At 46.4% G+C, this 22,221-nt stretch overlaps 1 protein-coding gene across 1 annotated transcript; it reads right to left on the bottom strand.

Annotated features, from left to right (window-relative positions):
• Positions 1–16,320: 16,320 nt before the first annotated feature.
• Positions 16,321–20,744, bottom strand: LOC125527132 (putative disease resistance protein RGA3). Its single transcript, XM_048691701.1, has one exon. The coding sequence runs from the start codon at positions 20,265–20,267 to the stop codon at positions 16,461–16,463; it is 3,807 nt and encodes a 1,268-aa protein (XP_048547658.1). The 5' UTR covers positions 20,268–20,744; the 3' UTR covers positions 16,321–16,460.
• Between the last annotated feature and the right edge of the window lie 1,477 nt (positions 20,745–22,221).

Raw genomic sequence — 22,221 nt, 5'->3', positions numbered from 1 at the left:
TCTGAAGGCCAAGATCTTCCGCCAAAGCAAGGGACTCCCTACACGCGAAGGTTTCCAGAACCACCGGGTCGTTTACCCCTTGAAAAGCAACTGCTGAAGACCCCAAATAAACGCCATTATGGTCACGACATATTGCAGCCACTGGTCCCCCATGTCTGTTCCGAGCGAGCGCTCCATCTGTGTTAATTTTCGCCAAATTTTGAGGCGGGGCAAGCCACCTTTCCGCCACTTCCAATGGAGCTGGGATGGACACATGATGTACTGTTGCTTTCGGCAGCTGTTGGAGCTCGCTGATGAAAGAATTCACAAAGGCAGTGGTCTGGAAAGGGCTCTGAAATTCCGCCTCGTATATAGCTTTCCTTCAGGCGTACCAAACTGACCAAAGTGTCACTACCATCTTCATGAGCATGTCATGGCTCAGCATGTCATACAAGCCGAACATCCAATTTTTGGCATTAGGTTCGCTGTGAGCCGTAATCTTTGAGACTAGTTCCTCATCGGAGAGAGCCCAAATACATCTCGCCATGGTGCAAGAAATGAGAGCATGCCTCCACGAGTCTTCGCACCCACATAGAGGACAAACACTTGCATCTGGCATGTTCATTTTGTGCAAAACATTAGTGGTCGGGAGTGAATGCTGGGCCAGTCTCCACATGAAAACTCTGAGCTTTGATGGGACCGTCAGCTTCCAAAGACATGTTCATGATTTACCTTCCCTCTCATTCATAGACGAGCCGCCTCTCCCCTCCAGCCAACTCTCCCTCTGGAGCTTGGTCTGGAGTAAGAATCTGTACGCCGAGCTCACTGTAAAACGACCTTTCTTGTCCGGTGCCCAGGCCCAGAAATCATCTGTATTATGCGTGCATACAGGAATTTTCAGAATTGCTTGTGCATCAATGGGCAACAAGACTGAGCGGACTAACTCTGTGTTCCATGAAGCTATGGACGGCTGCATCAGCTCCGAAACCTTTCTTGGGGGGTTCTGAATGAGAGATGTAATCGTCCTTGGTGATGTTTCTTTTGGGATCCAATTGTCTTCCCATATATCAGTGCTTTGCCCATTACGAATCCTGCGTATAATACCTTGCTTCATCATGTCTCGGCCCTCGAGGATAGCCCTCCAAATTTGCGATGGTCGAGACCCAAGTTCAGCGTCTAAAATTGTGTTATGAGGGAAATATCCTGCTTTGAGAATCCTTGCACTCAATGTAGAAGGTTGCTGTAATATTCTCCATGCCTGCCTTGCCAATAGTGCAAGGTTGAACAGTTCCAGGTCCCTAAAACCGAGACCTCCTAGATATTTTGGCCGTGTCATCACTTCCCACGAGACCCAAGCTGGTTTGCGTTCGCCCTATTTACATCCCCACCAGAACTTCCTTATGATTGATTTGATGTGATCACACAAACCTCTAGGTAGTTTGAAACAGGACATCAAATAAACTGGGATTGCTTGTGCCACAGATTTTATCAACACTTCCTTTCCGCCAGCTGATAGACATTTGCTCATCCACCCCTTAACTTTGTCCCAGACACGGTCACTCAAATATTTGAAAGTGCCCTTCTTCGAATGCCCAACATCCGTAGGCATCCCTAAATACTTGTTACTCAAAGATTCATTAGGCACACTCAAATAACCCTTTATTGCATCTTTCACTATATTTGGGGTCCCCTTACTAAAGAAGATTGATGACTTCTCCCTGTTAATCCTCTGCCCCGAAGCCTTAAAATAAGCATCCAAAAGGTGTGATACCTCCTCCGCTCCATTGATACTTGCCCTGAAAAACAACAGGCTGTCATCCGCGAATAAAAGGTGGTTGACCGTCGATGCTGCCGGTGTCACCTTAATGCCGCAAAGTTGGGTTGACTGATTCTGAGATTTTAAAAGGCACGAAAGGCCCTCTGCTGCCAACAAGAAAAGATATGGAGAGATGAGATCTCCCTGGCGAATACCTCGTGTAGGTTTGAACTCGTCCAATTTACATCCATTAAACATCACTGAAAAGGAAACTGAACTCACCATGTTCATTACAACAGATATCCATGGTGCTGCAAACCCAAGCTTTTCCATGATTGATTTCAAATAACTCCACTCCACCCTATCACATGCCTTCATCATGTCAAGATTTAGTGCACAAAAATTGTTGCTCTTGGACCTGTTTCTTTTCATAAAGTGTAGACACTCATAAGCTGAAATTATGTTGTCCGTTATAAGCCTTCCTGGCACAAACGCGGATTGCTCTTCAGATATGATATCTGGCAATATCATCTTCAGACGGTTTGCGAGCACTTTACAAGCAATCTTATAAAGAACATTACATAAACTTATAGACCGAAACTGTGATAAAAGTGTGGGGTTTGATACCTTTGGTATAAGCACTAGCAAAGTATCATTCAAGCAGTCCAGACTTACTTCCCCACGTACAATGCTTAACACCGCTTGTGTAACAGCTGCACCACACACATCCAATGTCTCTGGAAGAAGTGTGCCGGATACCCGTCCGGACCAGGGGCCTTGGTAGGAAACATTTGGAATAGCGCTACTTTCACTTCCTTCTCATCATACGGGGCCAGTAACAACTCGTTCATCGCTGCGGTGACCTTAACAGGAACGTGCTGCAACACTTCTTCCACTCCCTGAACTCCCTCAGAAGAGTAGAGGGTTTTATAATAGTCACAAGCAAGTTGCTGCATCTCAGTTAAATCCTCCGTGATCTGCCCATCTGGCCGTTGAAGAGCCTTAACCAAGTTCTTCCTCCTACGCATAGAAGCTCGCAAGTGGAAGAAGTGTGTATTGTGGTCCCCCTCTGATAGCCATTGAACCCGGGATCGATGACACCACATTAGTTCTTCCCGTAGATATAACTCAATCAAACGATCATTTATTTTTGTTTCCACATGACTAGGACCTGTTCGCGCTGCATCACTTCGCAGCCGCTCCAACTCTTTCTTCAGCTTTCTGGTCTCTCCTTGAACACTTCCAAAAGTCGCTTTGCTCCACTCTCCCAAGTTACTAGCGAGTGCCTCAAGCTTAGCTCGAACTTCGTTCACTGATACTGTTGCGCCATTAGTGTCCTAGGAGGATCGAACTCTCTCATCTAGGTCAGCATGAGTCTCCCACATGATTTCATACCGGAAAGGTTTAGCCACCATGTCATTCCTAGATTCTTCCAGCTTCACCAGAATAGGCGTGTGGTCTGAAGTTGCTGCAGCCATATGGTGTACCGACGCCAACAGAAAAAGTGAGCACCATTCCGCCGTGCCCAGAGCCCTGTCAAGACGTACCCTAGTATAGGATCCGCCCATGACCTTCTTTTCATAAGTCCACCATTAGCCATTGAAGCCCAGGTCCACCAGTGCGCATATGTCAATAGCATCACGGAAGCCTTGAATCTGAGACTGGCTCCTGTTCCCAATGCCATCATGCTCGTCATGCCTTAGTACTTCATTGAAATCACCTAAACATAACCAAGGTAGGTCTTGTGTTGTTGCAAGACCTTTCATTGTGTCCCATGTTTGATGGTGTAGATGAGTCTGCGCCTCACCATAAAAATAAGACATTCTCCATGGGGCACCCCCAAGATCAGAAATTTTGAGATCTATGTGGTACCTTGAGTAACCCAAATTTTCAACTTTTATTTCATTATTCCAGAATACAGCCAAACCACCACTCCTACCGGTGGGATCAACACCAAAAGAACAATCATAACCTATAGTACTTGCTAACTTCTCCGCTCGAACTCTGCTAATCTGAGTTTCTACAATGCAAAGCACTTTAGGGGCAAACTTTCTCATGAATTCGCGTAGCTCTTGAATTGTCGGGGCGTTGCTGATACGTCTCCGTCGTATCTACTTTTCCAAACACTTTTGCCCTTGTTTTGGACTCTAACTTGTATGATTTAAATGGAACTAACCAGGACTGACGCTGTTTTCAGCAGAACTGCCATGATGTTGTTTTATGTGTAGAAAACAAAAGTTCTCGGAATGACCTAAAACTCCACGGAATATCTTACAATAAATAATAAAAAATCCTCGCCAAAGATGAAGACCAGGGGGCCCACACCCTGTCCACGAGGGTGGGGGGCGCGCCCCCCTACCTCGTGGGCCCCCTGGAGACCTCCCGACTCCAACTCCAACTCTATATATTTGCTTTCGGGGAGAAAAAAATAGAGGAGAAGATTTCATCGCATTTTACGATATGGAGCAGCCGCCAAGCCCTAAAACCTCTCGGGAGGGCTGATCTGGAGTCCGTTCAGGGCTCCGGAGAGGGGGATTCGTCGCCATCGTCATCATCAACCATCCTCCATCACCAATTTCATGATGCTCACCGCCGTGCGTGAGTAATTCCATCGTAGGCTTGCTGGACGGTGATGGGTTGGATGAGATTAACCATGTAATCGAGTTAGTTTTGTTAGGGTTTGATCCCTAGTATCCACTATGTTCTGAGATTGATGTTGCTATGACTTTGCTATGCTTAATGCTTGTCACTAGGGCCTGAGTGCCATGATTTCAGATCTGAACCTATTATGTTTTCATCAATATATGAGAGTTGTTGATCCTATCTTGCAAGTCTATAGTCACCTATTATGTGTTATGATCCGTTAACCCTGAAGTGACAATAATCGGGATACTTACCGGTGATGAACGTAGTTTGAGGAGTTCATGTATTCACTATGTGCTAATGCTTTGTTCCGGTTCTCTATTAAAAAGAGGCCTTAATATCCCTTAGTTTCCATTAGGACCCCGATGCCATGGGAGGGTAGGACAAAAGATGTCATGCAAGTTCTTTTCCATAAGCACATATGACTATATTCAGAATACATGCCTACATTACATTGATGAATTGGAGCTAGTTCTGTGTCACCCTATGTTATGACTGTTACATGATGAACCGTATCCGGCATAATTATCCATCACTGATCCGATGCCTATGAGCTTTCCATATACTGGTTTACGCTTATTTACTTTCCAGTTGCTATTGTTACAATCACTACATAATACCAAAAATATTACTTTGCTTTCATTACTCTTTTGTTACCGTTACCACCACTATCATATTACTTTGCTGCTAAACACTTTGCTGCAGATACTAAGTTTCCAGGTGTGGTTGAATTAACAACTCAGCTGCTAATACTTAAGAATATTCTTTGGCTCCCCTTATGTCGAATCAATAAATTTGGGTTGAATACTCTACCCTCGAAAGCTGTTGCGATCCCCTATACTTGTGGGTTATCAAGACTAATTTCTGGTGCCGTTGCCGGGGAGCATAGCTCTATTCTTTGAGTCACTTGGGATTTATATCTGCTGGACACTATGAAGAATTTGAAAGACGCTAAGACAACAATTTATCCCTCAACTACGGGGGGAGGTAAGGAACTGCCATCTAGCTCTGCACTTGATTCACCTTCTGTTATGAGTAAGCTTGCGACACCTAAACCTGCTTCTGCTATTCGTTCTGATATGTCGCATGTTATTGATGATGCCACTTCTGCTATACATGATACTTATGTTGAAACTACTTCTATGCTTGATACTACTGTGCCACTTGGTGATTTTCTTGAGGAACGACTTGCTAGGGCTAGAGAGATTGAAAATATTGAATCTGATTATGATGATGAAAGTGATGATGAAGAATCACTTATTATTCCTGAGGGTTATTTATTTGATCAAGAAGCTTCTTTAGCTATTTTAGCTTGCAAAGATAGATATGAACTCAAAAGGTTATTAGCTAAATGGAATAAGCAATCTCTAAATGCTAGGATGAAACCTGACCCTGCTTTTGCTACTTCACCTATCTGTGTTACTGATAAGGATTATGAATTCTCTGTTGATCCTGATATAATTACTTTAGTTGAATCTGATCCTTTTCATGGCTATGAATCTGAAACTGTTGTGGCACATCTTACTAAATTAAATGATATAGCCACCCTGTTCACTAATGATGAGAGATCTCGCTACTTTTATATCCTTAAAATATTTTTGTTCTCATTAAAGGGTGATGCTAAGATATGGTTTAATTCTCTTGATCCTGGTTGTGTGCGTAGGCCCCAGGATATGATTTACTACTTTGCTGCTAAATATTTCCCTGCTCATAAGAAACAAGCTGCTTTAAAGGAAATATACAACTTTGTGCAAATTAAAGAAGAGAGTCTCCCACAAGCTTGGGGGAGGCTTATCAAGTTACTTAACGCTTTGCCTGATCATCCTCTTAAGAAAAATGAAATACTTGATATATTTTATAATGGACTAACCGATGCTTCCAGAGATTACCTGGATAGTTGTGCTGGTTCTCTTCTCAGGGAAAGAACACCGGATGAAGTTGAAACCTTATTGAATAATATGTTGACAAATGAAAATAATTGGGCACCTCCTGAGCCAGCTCCTGCTCCAATTAATGATCCTATTCCTAAACCAACTCCGAAGAAGAGAGGTGTTCTATTTCTCAGTCCCGAAGATATGCAAGAGGCAAAGAAATCTATGAAAGAAAAAGGTATTAAAGCTGAAGATGTTAAGAATTTAGCTCCTATTGAAGAAATACATGGTCTTAATTTACCGCCCGCTGAAGAAACATATGATCTTGATCATTTACTTATTGAAGAACCTCCAGACCTCGATAACCCAACATAGGTAGTAAAGGTAAATTCTCTCTATAGATATGATAGAGCTGAAATCCCTCCTACTAAAATTGCTAGTCAATGCTTGGATGAGTTTGATAATTTTATGTTTAAGCAAGAAGACTTCAATGCTTATTTTGGTAGACAATTAAAACAAGATGCTGATATGATTAAATACTTGGGTGATTATATGGCTAATATTAGAGGTGAACTTAAACTTGTTAGCAAACATGCTTCTATGGTTACCACTCAAGTAGAACAAGTACTTAAAGCTCAAAAGGAATTGCTCAATGCGATGAATAGTAAGAAAAATGATTATGCTGTTAAAGTGGCTACTAGAACTGGTAGAATGACTCAGGAACCTTTGTATCCTGAAGGCCACCCTAAGAGAATTCAGCAAGATTCTCATACAAATAATATTGATGCACCTAGTTCTTCTAAAAAGAAGAAAAAGAAAAATGATAGAACTGTGCAAACTTCTAGTGAACCTATTGCTGAACCACCTGATAATCCAAATGATATCTCTTATGTCTGATGCTGAAACACAATCTGGCAATGAACATGAACCTAATGAAAATGTTAATGATGATGTTCATAATGATGCTCAACCTAGTAATGATAATGATGTAGAAATTGAACCTGAGGTTGATCTTGATAACCCACAATGAAAGAATCAACGTTATGATAAGAAAGACTTTGTTGCTAGGAAACATGGTAAAGAAAGAGAGCCTTGGGTTCAGAAACCCATGCCTTTCCTCCCAAACCATCCAAGAAAAAGGATGATGAGGATTTTGAGCGCTTTGCTGAAATGATTAGACCAATCTTTTTGCGTATGCGATTGAATGATATGCTCAAAATGAATCCTTGTGCTAAGTACATGAAAGATATTGTTACAAATAAAAGAAAGATACCAGAAGCTGAAATTTCCACCATGCTTGCTAATTATACTTTTAAGGGTGGAATACCAAAGAAACTTGGAGATCCAGGAGTACCTACTATACCATGCTCCATTAAAAGAAACTATGTTAAAACTGCTTTATGTGATCTTGGAGCCGGTGTTAGTGTTATGCCTCTCTCTTTATATCGTAGACTTGACTTGAATAAGTTGACACCTACTGAAATATCTTTGCAAATGGCTGAGAAATCAACTGTTATACCTGTCGGTATTTGTGAGGATGTGCATGATGTGGTTGCAAACGTTACTATTTTAACGGACTTTGTTATTCTTGATATTCCCGAGGACGAGAGTATATCTATTATTCTTGGAAGACCTTTTCTTAATACTGCAGGGGCTGTTATTGATTGCAACAAAGGCAATGTCACTTTTCATGTTAATGGTAATGAGCATACGGTACACTTTCCGAGGAAACAACCTCAAGTTCATAGTATCAATTCTATCGGAAAAATTCCATCGATTATATTTGGAGGTTTTAAATTTCCTCTTCCTACTGTCAAGAAGAAATATGATATACTTATTATTGGGGATGTGCATATCCCCGTTGAGGTAACCTAGTGTTATTCGAAATTTTCTCCGGTTTCATGTTAATCGGAATGAGTTTGTTAACAAGACTTGTTCAACCTTGTTAGTGGATTCCTTTTGATGAGCATGGGATGGATGAAACTAGAAGCACAACCTTCTGTACCCTCTCTATACTTTATGTTATTTAGTTGAAATAAAGTAAAAATAGTATTTTTCTGTCTGTTTCCTGATTTATCCGTGCAATATAAAAATGTCCCGAAAATAAAAGTCCTCAGAATGACATGCCAATTTAATATGATTTTTTCGGGAATATTTGAGGATTTATGGTGCAAAAATTACCGCGGGGGGGGGGGGGGGGGGGGGGGGGGGGGGGCTGCCACCTGGTCACGAGGGTGGAGGGCGCGCCCTACCCCCTGGGCGCGCCCCCTGCCTCATGGGCCCACGGTGGCCCTCCTCCACTTATTCCTGCGCCCATCCTCTTCTTCTTCCTCCCACAAACACGAAAACCCAACTCAAGCACGAGTTCCAGCCCTCTTTGCTGCCATTTTCGATCTCCTTGCTCAAAGCACCTCTCACAAAACTGCTTGGGGAGATTGTTCCTTGGTATGTGACTCCTCCATTGGTCCAATTAGTTTTGTTCTAGTGCTTTATTCATTGCAAATTTTTGCTGCTTAGGTGACCCTGTTCTTGAGCTTGCATGTCAAATGTATATGGTCAAAAGTAGTTTTGATGCATGATATAGGCTCTAGGCACTTGTAGGAGTGGTTGCTATCAATATTATTGAGTTTGGTTTACTTTTATTTTGAAGTTACTGAAAAAAATTCAGAATTTTTCAGAGGAAGAAAAAAATGCTTAGGAAGATGTTCCAAGGTGGTTCTTCAAAGAAGAAAGGATCCAGGCTTGCAATGCGTGATGCTGATGAAGAGCCACCAAGAGACGCTCCAGTGCGTCGTTGTGAGTGGCCTTCTGAAAATTTTATGGATCGAGCGGGAATAAAAGAAGAATTCAACGCATATTTGCGTAACGCTGATCTTGTGAGCTTCGAGGAAGAGAAGTGTAGTCAGTATCATAACCTCACTAGTTCCTTTGTGAGGAGGTTTGAATTTTCCACTTCACGTAATTCTCCAACTGTCCTGTTTGATCTTTATGATAAATCTTATACCATGGACTTAGAGGATTTTACCACTGCATGCAAACTTCCATAATGGGGTAGTATAAGGGATCCTTGCAATTATGAATTTAGAGATTTTCTTGCTAATATAACTGTGGGAGAATCAAGAGATATTACACAAGCTACCATAGGGAGCATCCACTTTCCTGCTATACATTATTTTGCTCTCTTCATAGGTAGATGCATAAATGGTAAAGATGAGGCATGTCACGTGTGTGTCCCTGACCTCAGTATTCTTAGGAGTGTTGTGTTAGGAGACAAATCATATAATTTGGGAGCCATTGTTGCACGTAGTTTGCATCTTAATAGACTTAATGGAGATTTCTTTGGTGGAATTTATGCAACTCGTGTAGCTAATTTTCTTGGTATAGATGTACGCGAAGATGATATTGAATTACCTCATGCCTATCTAGATTTTAATGCTATGGTTCACCACCATTTTGTCGAGAGGAACGAATCACCTCTCCAGTACCGACTAATCTTTGACAAACGCCGTGCTGTCCGTATTACTCTCCCTGCTCCTGCTTTCTTTGATTATCAGGCAAGAGGAGGATATACTATTACCAGAGAGGAGGCAGATGAGTATGAGAGGAGGGCGGAGGCCGCTCGTCGCCACACTACAGCTCAGGAGGCGATAGCCGCTGCATCACAGTACGGCCCCAGCTACACCTACGGGTATCCGCCAGGGTATCCCTGGCAATAAACCAACTTAGACCAAAAGCCTAAGCTTGGGGGAATTCCAGCTTAGTCCAATGCACGTGCACTCTTATTATTATTCACATCGTTCGGTCGTGCAAGTGAAAGGCAATTATGATGATATATGATGGACTGACTGAGATGAGAAAAGCTGGTATGAACTCGACCTCTTTTGTTTTTGTAAATATGATGAGTTCATCGTCCTTGATTCAGCTTGTTATGAATAAACATGTTTGCGATGACAATTAGAGATCATAGTTGCTTGTGCCATGCTTGATTAGCTATGAGTTATAATGGTTTACCTTGCATGCCAACATGCTATTGAGATGGTTATGATGTGGTATGATGGGGTGGTATCCTCCTTTGAATGATTTAAGTGACTTGACTTGGCACATGTTCACACATGCAGTTGAAATAAATCAACATAGCCTTCACGATATTTATGTTCATGGTGGATTATATCCTACTCATGCTTGCATCCAATGTTTATTAATTTTAATGCATGTACATGGCTGTTGTCGCTCTCTGGTTGGTCGCTTCCCAGTCTTTTGCTAGCCTTCACCTGTACTAAGCGGGAATACTGCTTGTGCATCCAATCCCTTAAACCCCAAAGTTATTCCAGATGAGTCCACTATACCTTCCTATATGCGGTATCTACCTACCGTTCCAAGTAAATTTGTATGTGCCAAACTCTAAACCTTCAAATAATCATCCTGTTTGTATGCTCGAATAGCTCATGTATCAACTAGGGTTGTCTGTATCTTCCATGCTAGGCGGGTTGTTCTCAAGAGGAGTGGACTCCGCTCCTCACTCACGAGAAAATGGCTGGTCACCGGGATGCCCAGTCCCATGCTTTATGCAAACTAAATCAAAATAATTGCAAAACAAAACTCCCCCTGGGACTGTTGTTAGTTGGAGGCACTCGTTGTTTCGAGCAAGCCATGGATTGATGTTTGTTGGTGGAGGGGGAGTATAAACTTTACCATTCTGTTTGGGAACCGCCTATAATGTGTGTAGCATGGAAGATGTCGCCATCTCTTGGTTGTTATGTTGACAATGAAAGTATACCGCTCAAAATATTATTCACCTCTATTTCAAAACCGAGCTCTGGCACCTCTACAAATCCCTGTTTCCCTCTGCGAAGGACCTATCTATTTACTTTTATGTTGAGTCATCACCCTCTTATTAAAAGCACTAGCTGGAGAGTGCAGCTGTCATTTTCATTCATCACTGTTAATTTATATTGGGTGTGACTATGATTGGATCTCTTTTACCATGAATTACAATGTCTAGTCAGTCCTTGATCTTTAAAGGTGCTCCGCATTTATGTTTTGCGGTCTCAGAAAGGGCTAGCGAGATACCATCTTGTTATATCATATTATGATTGTTTTGAGAAAGTGTTGTCATCCGAGATTTATTATTATGGCTTGCTAGTTGATTATGCTATTGATATGGGTAATCATGAGACCTGAGAATTATTGCAAATGTGGTTAGTTATAATCTTTGCTGAAAACTTGAATGCTAGCTTGACATATTTATAACAACAAGAGCAAACAGAGTTTGTAAAAGTTTTTCTTTATTTCTTTCAGTTTGTCAACTGAATTGCTTGAGGACAAGCAAGGTTTAAGCTTGGGGGAGTTGATACGTCTCCGTCGTATCTACTTTTCCAAACACTTTTGCCCTTGTTTTGGACTCTAACTTGTATGATTTGAATGGACTAACCAGGATTGGCGCTGTTTTCAGCAGAACTGCCATGATGTTGTTTTATGTGCAGAAAACAAAAGTTCTCGGAATGACCTGAAACTCCACGGAATATCTTACAATAAATAATAAATAATCCTCGCCAAAGATGAAGACCAGGGCGCGCCCCCCTACCTCGTGGCCCTCCTGGAGACCTCCCGACTCCAACTCCAACTCTATATATTTGCTTTCGGGGAGAAAAAAATAGAGGAGAAGATTTCATCGCTTTTTACGATACGGAGCCGCCGCCAAGCCCTAAAACCTCTCGGGAGGGCTGATCTGGAGTCCATTCGGGGCTCCGGAGAGGGGGATTCGTCGTCGTCGTCATCATCAACCATGCTCCATCACCAATTTCATGATGCTCACCGCCGTGCGTGAGTAATTCCATCGTAGGCTTGCTGGAGGATGGTTGATGAGATTTACCATGTAATCGAGTTAGTTTTGTTAGGGTTTGATCCCTAGTATCCACTATGTTCTGAGATTGATGTTGCTATGACTTTGGTATGCTTAATGCTTGTCACTAGGGCCCGAGTGCCATGATTTCAGATCTGAACCTATTATGTTTTCATCAATATATGAGAGTTCTTGATCCTATCTTGCAAGTCTATAGTCACCTATTATGTGTTATGATCCGTTAACCCCGAAGTGACAATAATCGGGATACTTACCGGTGATGACCGTAGTTTGAGGAGTTCATGTATTCACTATGTGCTAATGCTTTGTTCCGGTACTCTATTAAAAGGAGGCCTTAATATCCCTTAGTTTCCATTAGGACCCCGCTGCCACCGGAGGGTAGGACAAAAGATGTCATGCAAGTTCTTTTCCGTAAGCACGTATGACTATATTCGGAATACATGCCTACAGTACATTGATGAATTGGAGATAGTTCTGTGTCACCCTATGTTATGACTGTTACATGGTGAACCACATCCGGCATAATTATCCATCACTGATCCGATGCCTACGAGCTTTCCATATACTGGTTTACGCTTATTTACTTTCCAGTTGATATTGTTACAATCACTACATAATACCAAAAATATTGCTTTGCTTTCATTACTCTTTTGTTACCGTTACCACCACTATCATATTACTTTACTGCTAAACACTTTGCTGCATATACTAAGTTTCCAGGTGTGGTTGAATTGACAACTCAGCTGCTAATACTTGAGAATATTCTTTGGCTCCCCTTGTGTTGAATCAATAAATTTGGGTTGAATACTCTACCCTCGAAAGCTGTTGCGATCCCCTATACTTGTGGGTTATCAGTTGCCAATCCCTCGACAATTCTAGCAGAAAATATTCATTGGGACCGGCGGTCCTTCGCCGGGGAGGCCGCCAAACGCCCATCATTACCTTTTCCACCTCCATCGATCGGTACCTTCTTCACATTGTTGTTGATATTCTTCTCTGAAAGTCCCTTCTCCGTCATCAGCGACATTTTGGACCTCTTAGGATCTTGCTTAGGTGGCGGGCTAGGAGGAATAACGCCCCCTTTGGCCTTCTCAACAATCACCAGCTCCATCCCCGTCCCTGACTGGTTAACAACCTGCTCAGAGCCGTGCTTTCGGTTAGGGTCGGCCACCTCCATGTCAATGTCCTATGCACCTTGGCCATCAGCACCTACGTACTGTGGGTTCTCTTCAGTGTTTCTGGGATGATTATTTGCCTTTTGCATGTCATTACGCCTGCGTGTCCCCCAAGTTGTAATCGCTGGGGCGTGCAAATTCCTGAAGACAAGAGCAGAAGGAGGATTCACCCCATCCCCATGTTCTTCAAATTCATGGCCCATCATGCCACAAACTTGGCACCAGTCCAGCAAACGCTCATATTTCACAGCGAAGATCTCCCTCTCTCCGCCACGAATCAAAGATGTGGCTTTTTTCAGAGGATTACGAACATCAAGACGTACTCGAACCCGGTAGAAGTTGCCTTCGAAATCGAATGAGGATGGTTCAGCATCAACATACTCACCAATCTTCGATGCTAGAGCCTTTATCTTTCCGTGTTATGCCATTGGAAGATCAAGTATTCTTGCCCAGATTTCAAAAGTGAAGAGCTCAATGGACGATGGTTTTGTGTATCCATCATATAGAGCAATAACCACCGGGTTTCCCCTGAAGTGCCACGGCCCTCCTTTGGTCACCTTCTCCCAATCGCCCAAGCAATTGAATTGCATCTGAAACAAGTTTTTCTCAAGTGTTTTGATCTTGACCGGCCTCGCCAGGTCCCAAGCTGATCTCATATTGCGAAAGAACCAGTATGTGCTAAAACTCTTGTCCATATGAACACGAGCTAGGATCATCCACCGCAGGTCCTCCTCCGCTGGAGCATCACCCTCGTCAAAGACCACATCATCAAGGTCATCATCCTTCAGAGCAAGCTCTTTCATAAGTGCCTCCAGTCTGTCCTTCCCCTTTGAGCTTGATGCAGATGGATCGCCCCGTCGCGCCATGATCGACGCCGAAGGGAAACAGACAACGGATCGATCTCAATGATCTCACAGCCCCGGGAGATATCAAAAAACCCTAACCCCTACCCCAATCGGATCCGCCCCAAGGCCGGGTAGCAGTCCAAGACTACCCCGGAGTCGCCAAATGAAAAGAAGTGACGTCTGGGAGCGTCGTGTCGTCGATGCCATTAGCCCAAAGTAAAGTTGGCGGATGTGCCTTGAAGTCCGGCCCACGTGCATGTAATTTTGGTTCGGTACGACATGCGATTAAAAGGGTTGGGCCGACCTTCGGCTCACCACGAACAAGGCCGACCCCGAAAGGCGGGCCTTAAGGTCGGGCACAACACGACCCTTTTAATTGCGGGCCGGCATGACATGGCCCGATGTCGCATGCGACCCATTTGGCTTGTAAGTATTAACTAGGATTTCCCCCCTATTTTTTAAAGATTTTCCTATATTTTTTTATTAATTTTCTAGATTTTCATGCATTTATTTATTAGTTTTTTTAATTTTTAAAAACAAAAGGCTTGGAGGCCCACAAAGCTGAAAAGCAACACAGGCCGACCAGCAGCCGTGTGGTGCCAGACCGATCCACGTGACAAGGCCTTCGGGCTAGCACGACACGACCCGTGCGTCAAACCTGGCCATCTGGGCCAACATAGTTCACGCGGCCCGTTTATAAATGGGTCATGCCATGCCGACACGCGTGCCTTGCATCGAGGCCCAAGCACAACACATTAGCCGAATGTGTCGGTCTGACCTGCTTGCTATTTCGGCCTTTTGGGTTGTTTAAAAATTTAAAATAAAATCACATGAGCCTAGCCTCACAGCCCAGGCACACGGGCCGACCCAGAAGCACGCGTACCCGACATATGGGCCAGCCTAGAAGCATGGCTATGCCAAGCCCTTTTACAGCCATGCCGGGTTGGGCCGGCCCATGTGGCCAGGTTTGGACCGGAGTAGCCCATCCTACGCACCACACAACCGGTCCACAGGCCCCCAAATCCCCCAAGTAGGCCATCTAGAACGAGACCTCCTATATTGGCATGTGACGCGCTGGCCCATGAGCGGGCTGGACGCCCCCATTGTTTTATTCTATATTCTTTTTGGTTTTCTGTTTGCTTTTATTTAATTTTCTTCTTCAAAATACTACGTAATTTAGAAAAGTTCCAAATTTCAACAAAAGTGAATTTTTGTAATAAAATGTTCATGATTTTTTGAAATTTAATGAACATTTTCTTATTTTGGTGAAATATTTTGCATGATCTTTTTCATAATGATGAACATCTTTTTATATTTGGTGAACAAAATTTGAATATGATGAACTATTTTTAAAAACTTGATGAAAAAAACTTGTATTCAAGAATATTTTTTTGAATAATGGATGAACACATTCGATGGACAAATTTTGTATTTGATGCACATTTTTTTTGAAATCGTTGAACAAATTTGGAATTTGATGAATTTTTTTGAATTCGATTAACAAATTTTGAATTTGGATGAACATTTTTTCAACCCGATGAACAAAAAAAATGAATTTTATGAACATTTTTACACATTGATGAACATTTTTGAATTTGATACAAAAAAAACTTCGTGAATTTGGATTTTTTTTTGCAAAAAAGTGAAAAGTAAAATAAAGAAAAAAATTCCATCCCTTGTGGCCAAGAGGCACCGCTGCACCTCCACCCATGCCAGTAGTAGCAACCCGACGGCCTAGCCGCCTCCTTGCACGCCGGACACGGCGAGGGACGGGCAGATCGAGCAGGCCGCAAAACGCGGAACGAGATCCGGCCTCCCCGCACGTCACACAGCGCCGGCACCGCGCCGCCCATGCCCTCGCCCGCCAGCAGGGAGTAAGGCCGCGACCCTCCAGCGACGCCGCACGACGGCAACGGCGACCTCCACGCAGCGCCCCGTCACGCGCCCCCGCGAGCCTCCCTCCCGGCACCTTCCGCGGCGAGAGGGCCCACCGCCACCGCGGCGCCGGCCAGCGGCAGCGGTGGTTGGTGGGGATGTGGTACTCGGCGGCCGCGGATCCGGATGCGCCTCCCCCGGATCGCCCGACGCAGACACGGGGCTGGGGGGAGAGTTGACTCGAGACAAAGTGTGCGTGCAAATGGGAAAATGTGGAGTTCACAGCTTCGCAAAAACTGAATTGCAGGTACCAATGTCATCTCAATCTCTATGCCAACAGTCCGAAGCAATATAATACAGTAGGTTTCATACGATTCAGATGGATGCATTGATCAAGTACTACTTCAATCAATCAGACAATGTCTGCAGATACAGGGGAACAAGAATGCCGCACTACTCCTGCCGAGCAGCAATATTATGCCCATCAATGTAAACGACACCAACCTTGGCAATCTTGGGCCGATCAAGTTCGTCGTCGAGGCACCTCTGGATCAGCTCCGGACTGCACTTGGATATGGAGAGCCTCTTCAGCGACGCCGGCAAGCCGTTCGCCGGCAGTGCCTGAATGGCCGGGCAGTTGTCCACACACAGCTCTTCCAGCGCAGGCAGAGTGTACAGGTTCTCCGGCAGCTCACTCAGTTCACCGCAGCCTCTGATGCTCAGGGTGTGCAGCTTCTCCAGCCACTCAAACTCCCAGGAACCGTCAAAGAACGCGCCACGGCTCCCGTGGATCTCGAGTGTCTCGAGAGAATGGAGCTTGTCAAACATGTTCAGGGTCACAAACGACGTGTTCTCCAGCTGAAGGCTGTACACGTTGAACATGGAGCTCAGCCAGTCCAGAGACTCAGCAACCTTGCCGCCATGATCGGAGCTCACGTGCGAGCAGCCGCTGATCTTCAGCACCCACACCGAGAAGAGGAAAGGGTACTCGTCCACCCACCCGCCCCGCGCGACGAAGCACTCGCTGATCTCCAGCGTCCGCAGCGACGCGTGGAACTTGTCCACGAGCAGCTTCGGGCAGTCGTACAGTGAGAGGTCCCTCAGCGAGGTGAGATCCTTGAAGCCGTCGGGCAGATCGCAGGCGACATCGTCACAGCTCTTGATCGACAGAGCCTCGAGAGACCGCAGGAGGTGCTGCTGCTGAAGAAGGCCGGATCCCAGGGACCTCAGCTTGTGGCACCGGTGTATGTGTAACGTGGTGAGCCGCGACGTCCATCTACCACCTTCCTCTGATGTTGATGACATTGCTTCTTCTGATGATGACTGCTTGTCATGAATCATTGGCAGCAGCTCGAGACCAACATTTTCAATGATCATGGTGGTGAGCGTAAGGGGGACGTCCGGAAAGGTCGTCAGGCTGGGACAGTTTCTTATTTCCAGCTTGCAGAGGCAGGGGAATGACATGTGTCTTGTCGAGTTGCCGGTCGACCATCCGGTGAAATGTGAAGCGTCTTCGATGATGAGCCTTTTGAGCTTCGGGAACAATTCTTGATCTGATAGTTGAGAAATGGCCACCTTGTTGACAGAGTGCATCCTCTTGATCTCAAGGACCTCGAGGCAAGGCATGTCATGCAAGCAAGGCAGGCTCTCCCAGTTCAGGCAATCTGTCAAGCACATAGATGTAACATTCGGCAGGGAGCAAGAGGTCTTCAGCATCCATGGTGGAGACCTTATTCCTGCATAGCCCGAAACCGTCAGAATCTCTATGTTCTCATGTGGCTGCAGGCACTCAAGCAGCTCTTCATCACCTGAAACCTCGTTGCTTCCGGCCATGGAACTGCTAGGCCATGACAGGTGTAGTTTGCTCAGGTGCTGTAATTTGTTCAGGTGCTTTGTTCCCTTCAGGATACCCTTCATGAACCCACTGGCATCGCTCCGCCGGAGATTCGCAACGCGAAGCGCGCCTTTGAGCTGCACCATTTGGCGTAGGGCATTGGCATGCGCGCCACTCTTGATGCAGATTGCCTCCAGTTCTTGCAGATTTGAGAGTAGTTGGATGTCAGGTATGGCCGAAAGGAAAGCTTCACATGCACGCAGATGCTTCAGATGAATCAAGTTTGTCATGCCATTGGGAGGACGGAGGTACGGAGAGTTGCACTTGACGTCAAGTACCTGCAGCAGGTGGAGCTGGCACATTGTCTCTGGAAGTTCAGTGAGTCTGTTCCTGGACAGGTTGAGATACCGGAGGTGTCGGAGCAGGCCGATCTCAGCAGGCAGAAGTGAAATGTTTGCAGACGATAAGCCGAGGACCCTCACGCTCTTTGCGATCGAGAAAACCTCGGCTAGAACTTCCAAGAAATCATCTGAATCGCCAAAATCTTCGAAGAACAGGATTGTGCGGACCCGCTGGAGGAAATGGTGATCGGAGGGATGTGAGAGCTGCAATGCCAGATCCATCTTCAGCTTCAGCAGGTTGTTAGTTGTGATTGTCAGGTGACGAACTTCCTGTGGCACTTCGCCTGAGCTATCAGTGACCATGTGAAACTGGCTCCCTGAGACTGCTCGCGACAGCCTCTGCATCGTGTGGTGCATGACGTATCTGTTCCTTCCCAGAGGCTGGAAGAAGCATCGTTCGACAAGCTCATCGAAGAACTCGCCGGCGACGTCCTCCAATGTCGCCGCGGGATCATCGGAATATATGAACCCATGTGCTACCCACATCTGCTCCAGTTCTTCCTTTCGGAAGACATAGTCACCTGGAAACACCGCACAGTATGCGAAGCACTGCTTGAGGCGGGGATCAAGGTGCTGGTAGCTCAGCCAGAGCGCCGGCGAGATCCCGCCGATTTCCCCCTGCTGCCACAAGTTGTCATCCAGGACATCTTTCCAGTGGCCTTCTTCGTCCCGCCGGAAGTAGAGTGAACGCCCGATTGCCCGTGCCGGTAACGGTGAGCAGCCCATGTTCTTGGCTATTTGGCATGCGACTTGCTCCATGGGTGATAGCTCCTCCTCCTCCTCTTCGAGGTCGTCCCATTCATCCACCAGCGGAGTGCAGTCTTCTTCGGCTTCATCTGCAGCCCCAAATGCGAAATGCTTGAACATCCTCCAGTAGTCATCGAATGCCAGAGGCCCGAGGATCAGCGGGGTCATTGTCCCCATAGCTGCGGCGGCATCTTCGGATTGAGTTGTCACCATGATCAAGCTCCTCCGAGCAGCTGGTTGCAGCACCTCCATCAGATCTCTCCACTGGGCATCGCTGACATCTGTGATGCGGTCGAGCACGAGGAGGAACCTCTTGCCGGCCAGCTGGGCCAGCAGAAGCTCCCTGGCGTCTTGGATGTCATGGCCGGCGTCTCCTGCAACCACCGGATGGATCATCTGGAGCATGAGCTGCTTACTGAGCAGGAGCTCGCCAGAGACGTGCGCCCACATGCGCAGGGGAAACTCGGCCTTGATGATCTCGTGGTGGAAGATGAGCTGGGTGAGCGCCGTCTTGCCGACCCCCTCGGCGCCGACGACGGGGAGCACGCCGACGCCAAGGCGGTAACGCAGGTCGTCGCCGAGCCTCACCGCCTTCACGATCTGGTCCACCTCGGCCTCCCTGCCGAAGATGTCGTACTTGTCACGCACGGCATCCCCCGGCGATTTTACGGAGACGATGGTGGCGTAGTTCTTCCTTGGCACGACGTGCTCGTACGTGGACGTGCACCTGTAGGTGGCCTGAGCCACCGCCTCAAATGCTTCTCTTAGTCCGTCCAGATTGACATTGACGGCGCTGCTCCTCTTCTTGCTTGAGCTCTTCCAAAGGGAGCTGCCACTACCAGTAGATGAAGCGGTGGTTCTTGGTGGGCTGAAGCACAGCAAAAACCTCATCGGGCTGCGTGGTTTCCTGGTGGCGCCGGCGACCGAGGCCGGCGTGCTGGCGTTCGACCCGGGATCGCCGCCTCCGGCCGCCTCGGCATGACGGAGCGCGTACTCGAGGTCGTCGAGGGCGTCGTCCGCGGAGCATGCCGCGTCGAGCAGGTCCTGGATGGGGCGCTGGCTCGAGTCGATGGCGCCGGCGTCGGCCGCGTCGAGCACGCGCCAGACGGCCGCGAGGAGCCCCTCCAGGCGACGCAGGTGGCCCACCGCGGCCTCGTCGAGCTCGGCCAGCAGCGCGATGCCCTTGCGGATCAGGCGGGCGAGCACGGCGGCGACGAATGCCGAGGCCGACCATCCGACCATCGTGGCGAGCTTGTGCGGTGGTGTCGCCATTGCCATTGCGATGTTCCCAGCGTTTGTTCGGGAGCTGGATAACCAATCTGCCAACTCGTATGATGATCAGTTCCATGGAAGAAGCAAATGGAAGCGGCTTGCTGTTGTGGTTGCCACGTCGCTGACTGTGCGCTGTTGATCAAGTCGTGCATCGATTTAAAAGCATTGATTGGTTATAAGTCGTGCACGTACGCACCACGCACGCTGGTGCACAGACGACGTGCGTGCACGTACGCACGGTTCTTGAATTAGTGTGCGCTGCAAATTCAACATTATGGCTATGTTTGATAGCGAAGTATTGAGAAAAACAAAGTATCAACAAACTACAGAAGTTTAGTCCGTGGGTGTAAAATACCATGGTTTTGACATAATACAGAGCGCCTATCTGACAATGCCGTGGGCAGCGTTGTAAATTTAGTTGGCTAGCCGGCCGTGTTTTTTTCGAATATGCACGAGTATGCATATCATATATTAAAAAATAAATGCAAAGAATGCCTCCACCACCAATTTACAAAGGTCTTGTTACAACGCTACTCCTCACTACTCGTCCGCTCCGCTGCTCTAGTCTAAGGAAGAAGGGGTCCATATTCCCTTTAAACTTGCCGGCTATCGACCATAACCTTCCTTCAGACCTGACCCTACCCATGAGCTCACCCATGAAGGGCGAAGCCCCATCAAACACAATAAGGTTCCGATGCTTTCACAACTCCCACAAAGTTAGTACAAAGATAGTGTGGAGATCCTTCTGCGTCCAATCCAGTTTGCCCAGGGCCTCACAAATCACCGCCCATGTCGATCTGGCAAACACACATGTTAATAGTACATGATTTATAGGTTCATCCTCCTCGCATAAGGGACATGTGTCTTGATGCGGCAGTCTCGTGCAAGACGATCCGATGTCCAGCACCAATCCTTGAGTGCGAGCCAGGTAAAGAATTTGCATGTAGATGGGGCCCGAGACTTTCAAGTCAGCTCCGACATGGGTTCCACCGTCCGACCCCAAAACCTAGCCGCATATGCCGACCTCACCGAGAAGTGGCCGTTGGTCTCCCATGCCCAAGAAATAGAATCTGGCACGTCCACCTCTGGCTCCCACGTGCCGACTCTTATCCATAACGCGAGGAATTCATGTAGTGCCTCACCCCCAAGATTAGGGCCAACATCCCCTGCCCAAGACCCATTTTCGATGGCCGGAGCAACCATCCCCGTCGATTCGATCCACACTAGGATCTTGTTGTAGATCTTTCGAGCAATCTCCTGAACCCTCATACCGTCTATCCATCGATCCTCCTAGAATAATGTATTGAGGCCACAATGCGCTTTACTCGTCGTCGCCGCCTGGAAAAGTAGCTTCGCTTCCTTAGGGACATTTATTTTGAATTCACTCCAGGGTCTACTTGTGTCCACCCTTTTGAGCCATGGCCACATTGAGCCATTTGAGGTTCGGTATCCCTAGACCACTAGCCCACTTCGGTCTACAAACCGAATCCCAGGAGACCGCACGGTTCCCACCGTTTGCGGCAGCCCTTCTGCACCAAAGAAACCCTCTACACACCTTGTTCATCGCAACAATAGTCTTCATCAGTAGATCCAGAGCCATCACGGCATCAATGGGCATGGCAAGTCGTCCGCTATTCGGCATTAGAGCCGCTTTCCACTTGGGTAGGCAGTTTGCCATTTGATCAACTAGGTACTGCAACAACGTCACCGATTGCTTTCTCAAAGACAATGGCAGCCCAAGGTATTTGATTGGAAAAGAGCCTCTCGGGGATCCCAATTCTCCACAAGCCATAGTGATTTCCTGATCATTGCATCTTATTGGGAGGGCCGCCGATTTCACCATGTTTATTCGTAGGCCTGACGCCTCCCCAAACATTTCCAAGATGTTCTTGCACACCTCCAGTTCCACCGGTTTAGGATTGATGAACACCACCACGTCATCTGGCTAGACGGCCGTTGC

The sequence above is a fragment of the Triticum urartu genome, chromosome 1 (genome assembly GCF_003073215.2).
Source record: "Triticum urartu cultivar G1812 chromosome 1, Tu2.1, whole genome shotgun sequence".
NCBI classification, from domain to species: domain Eukaryota; kingdom Viridiplantae; phylum Streptophyta; class Magnoliopsida; order Poales; family Poaceae; genus Triticum; species Triticum urartu.
Note: the sequence above shows the minus strand (reverse complement) of the source record. Positions and strands in the feature narration are given on the sequence as shown.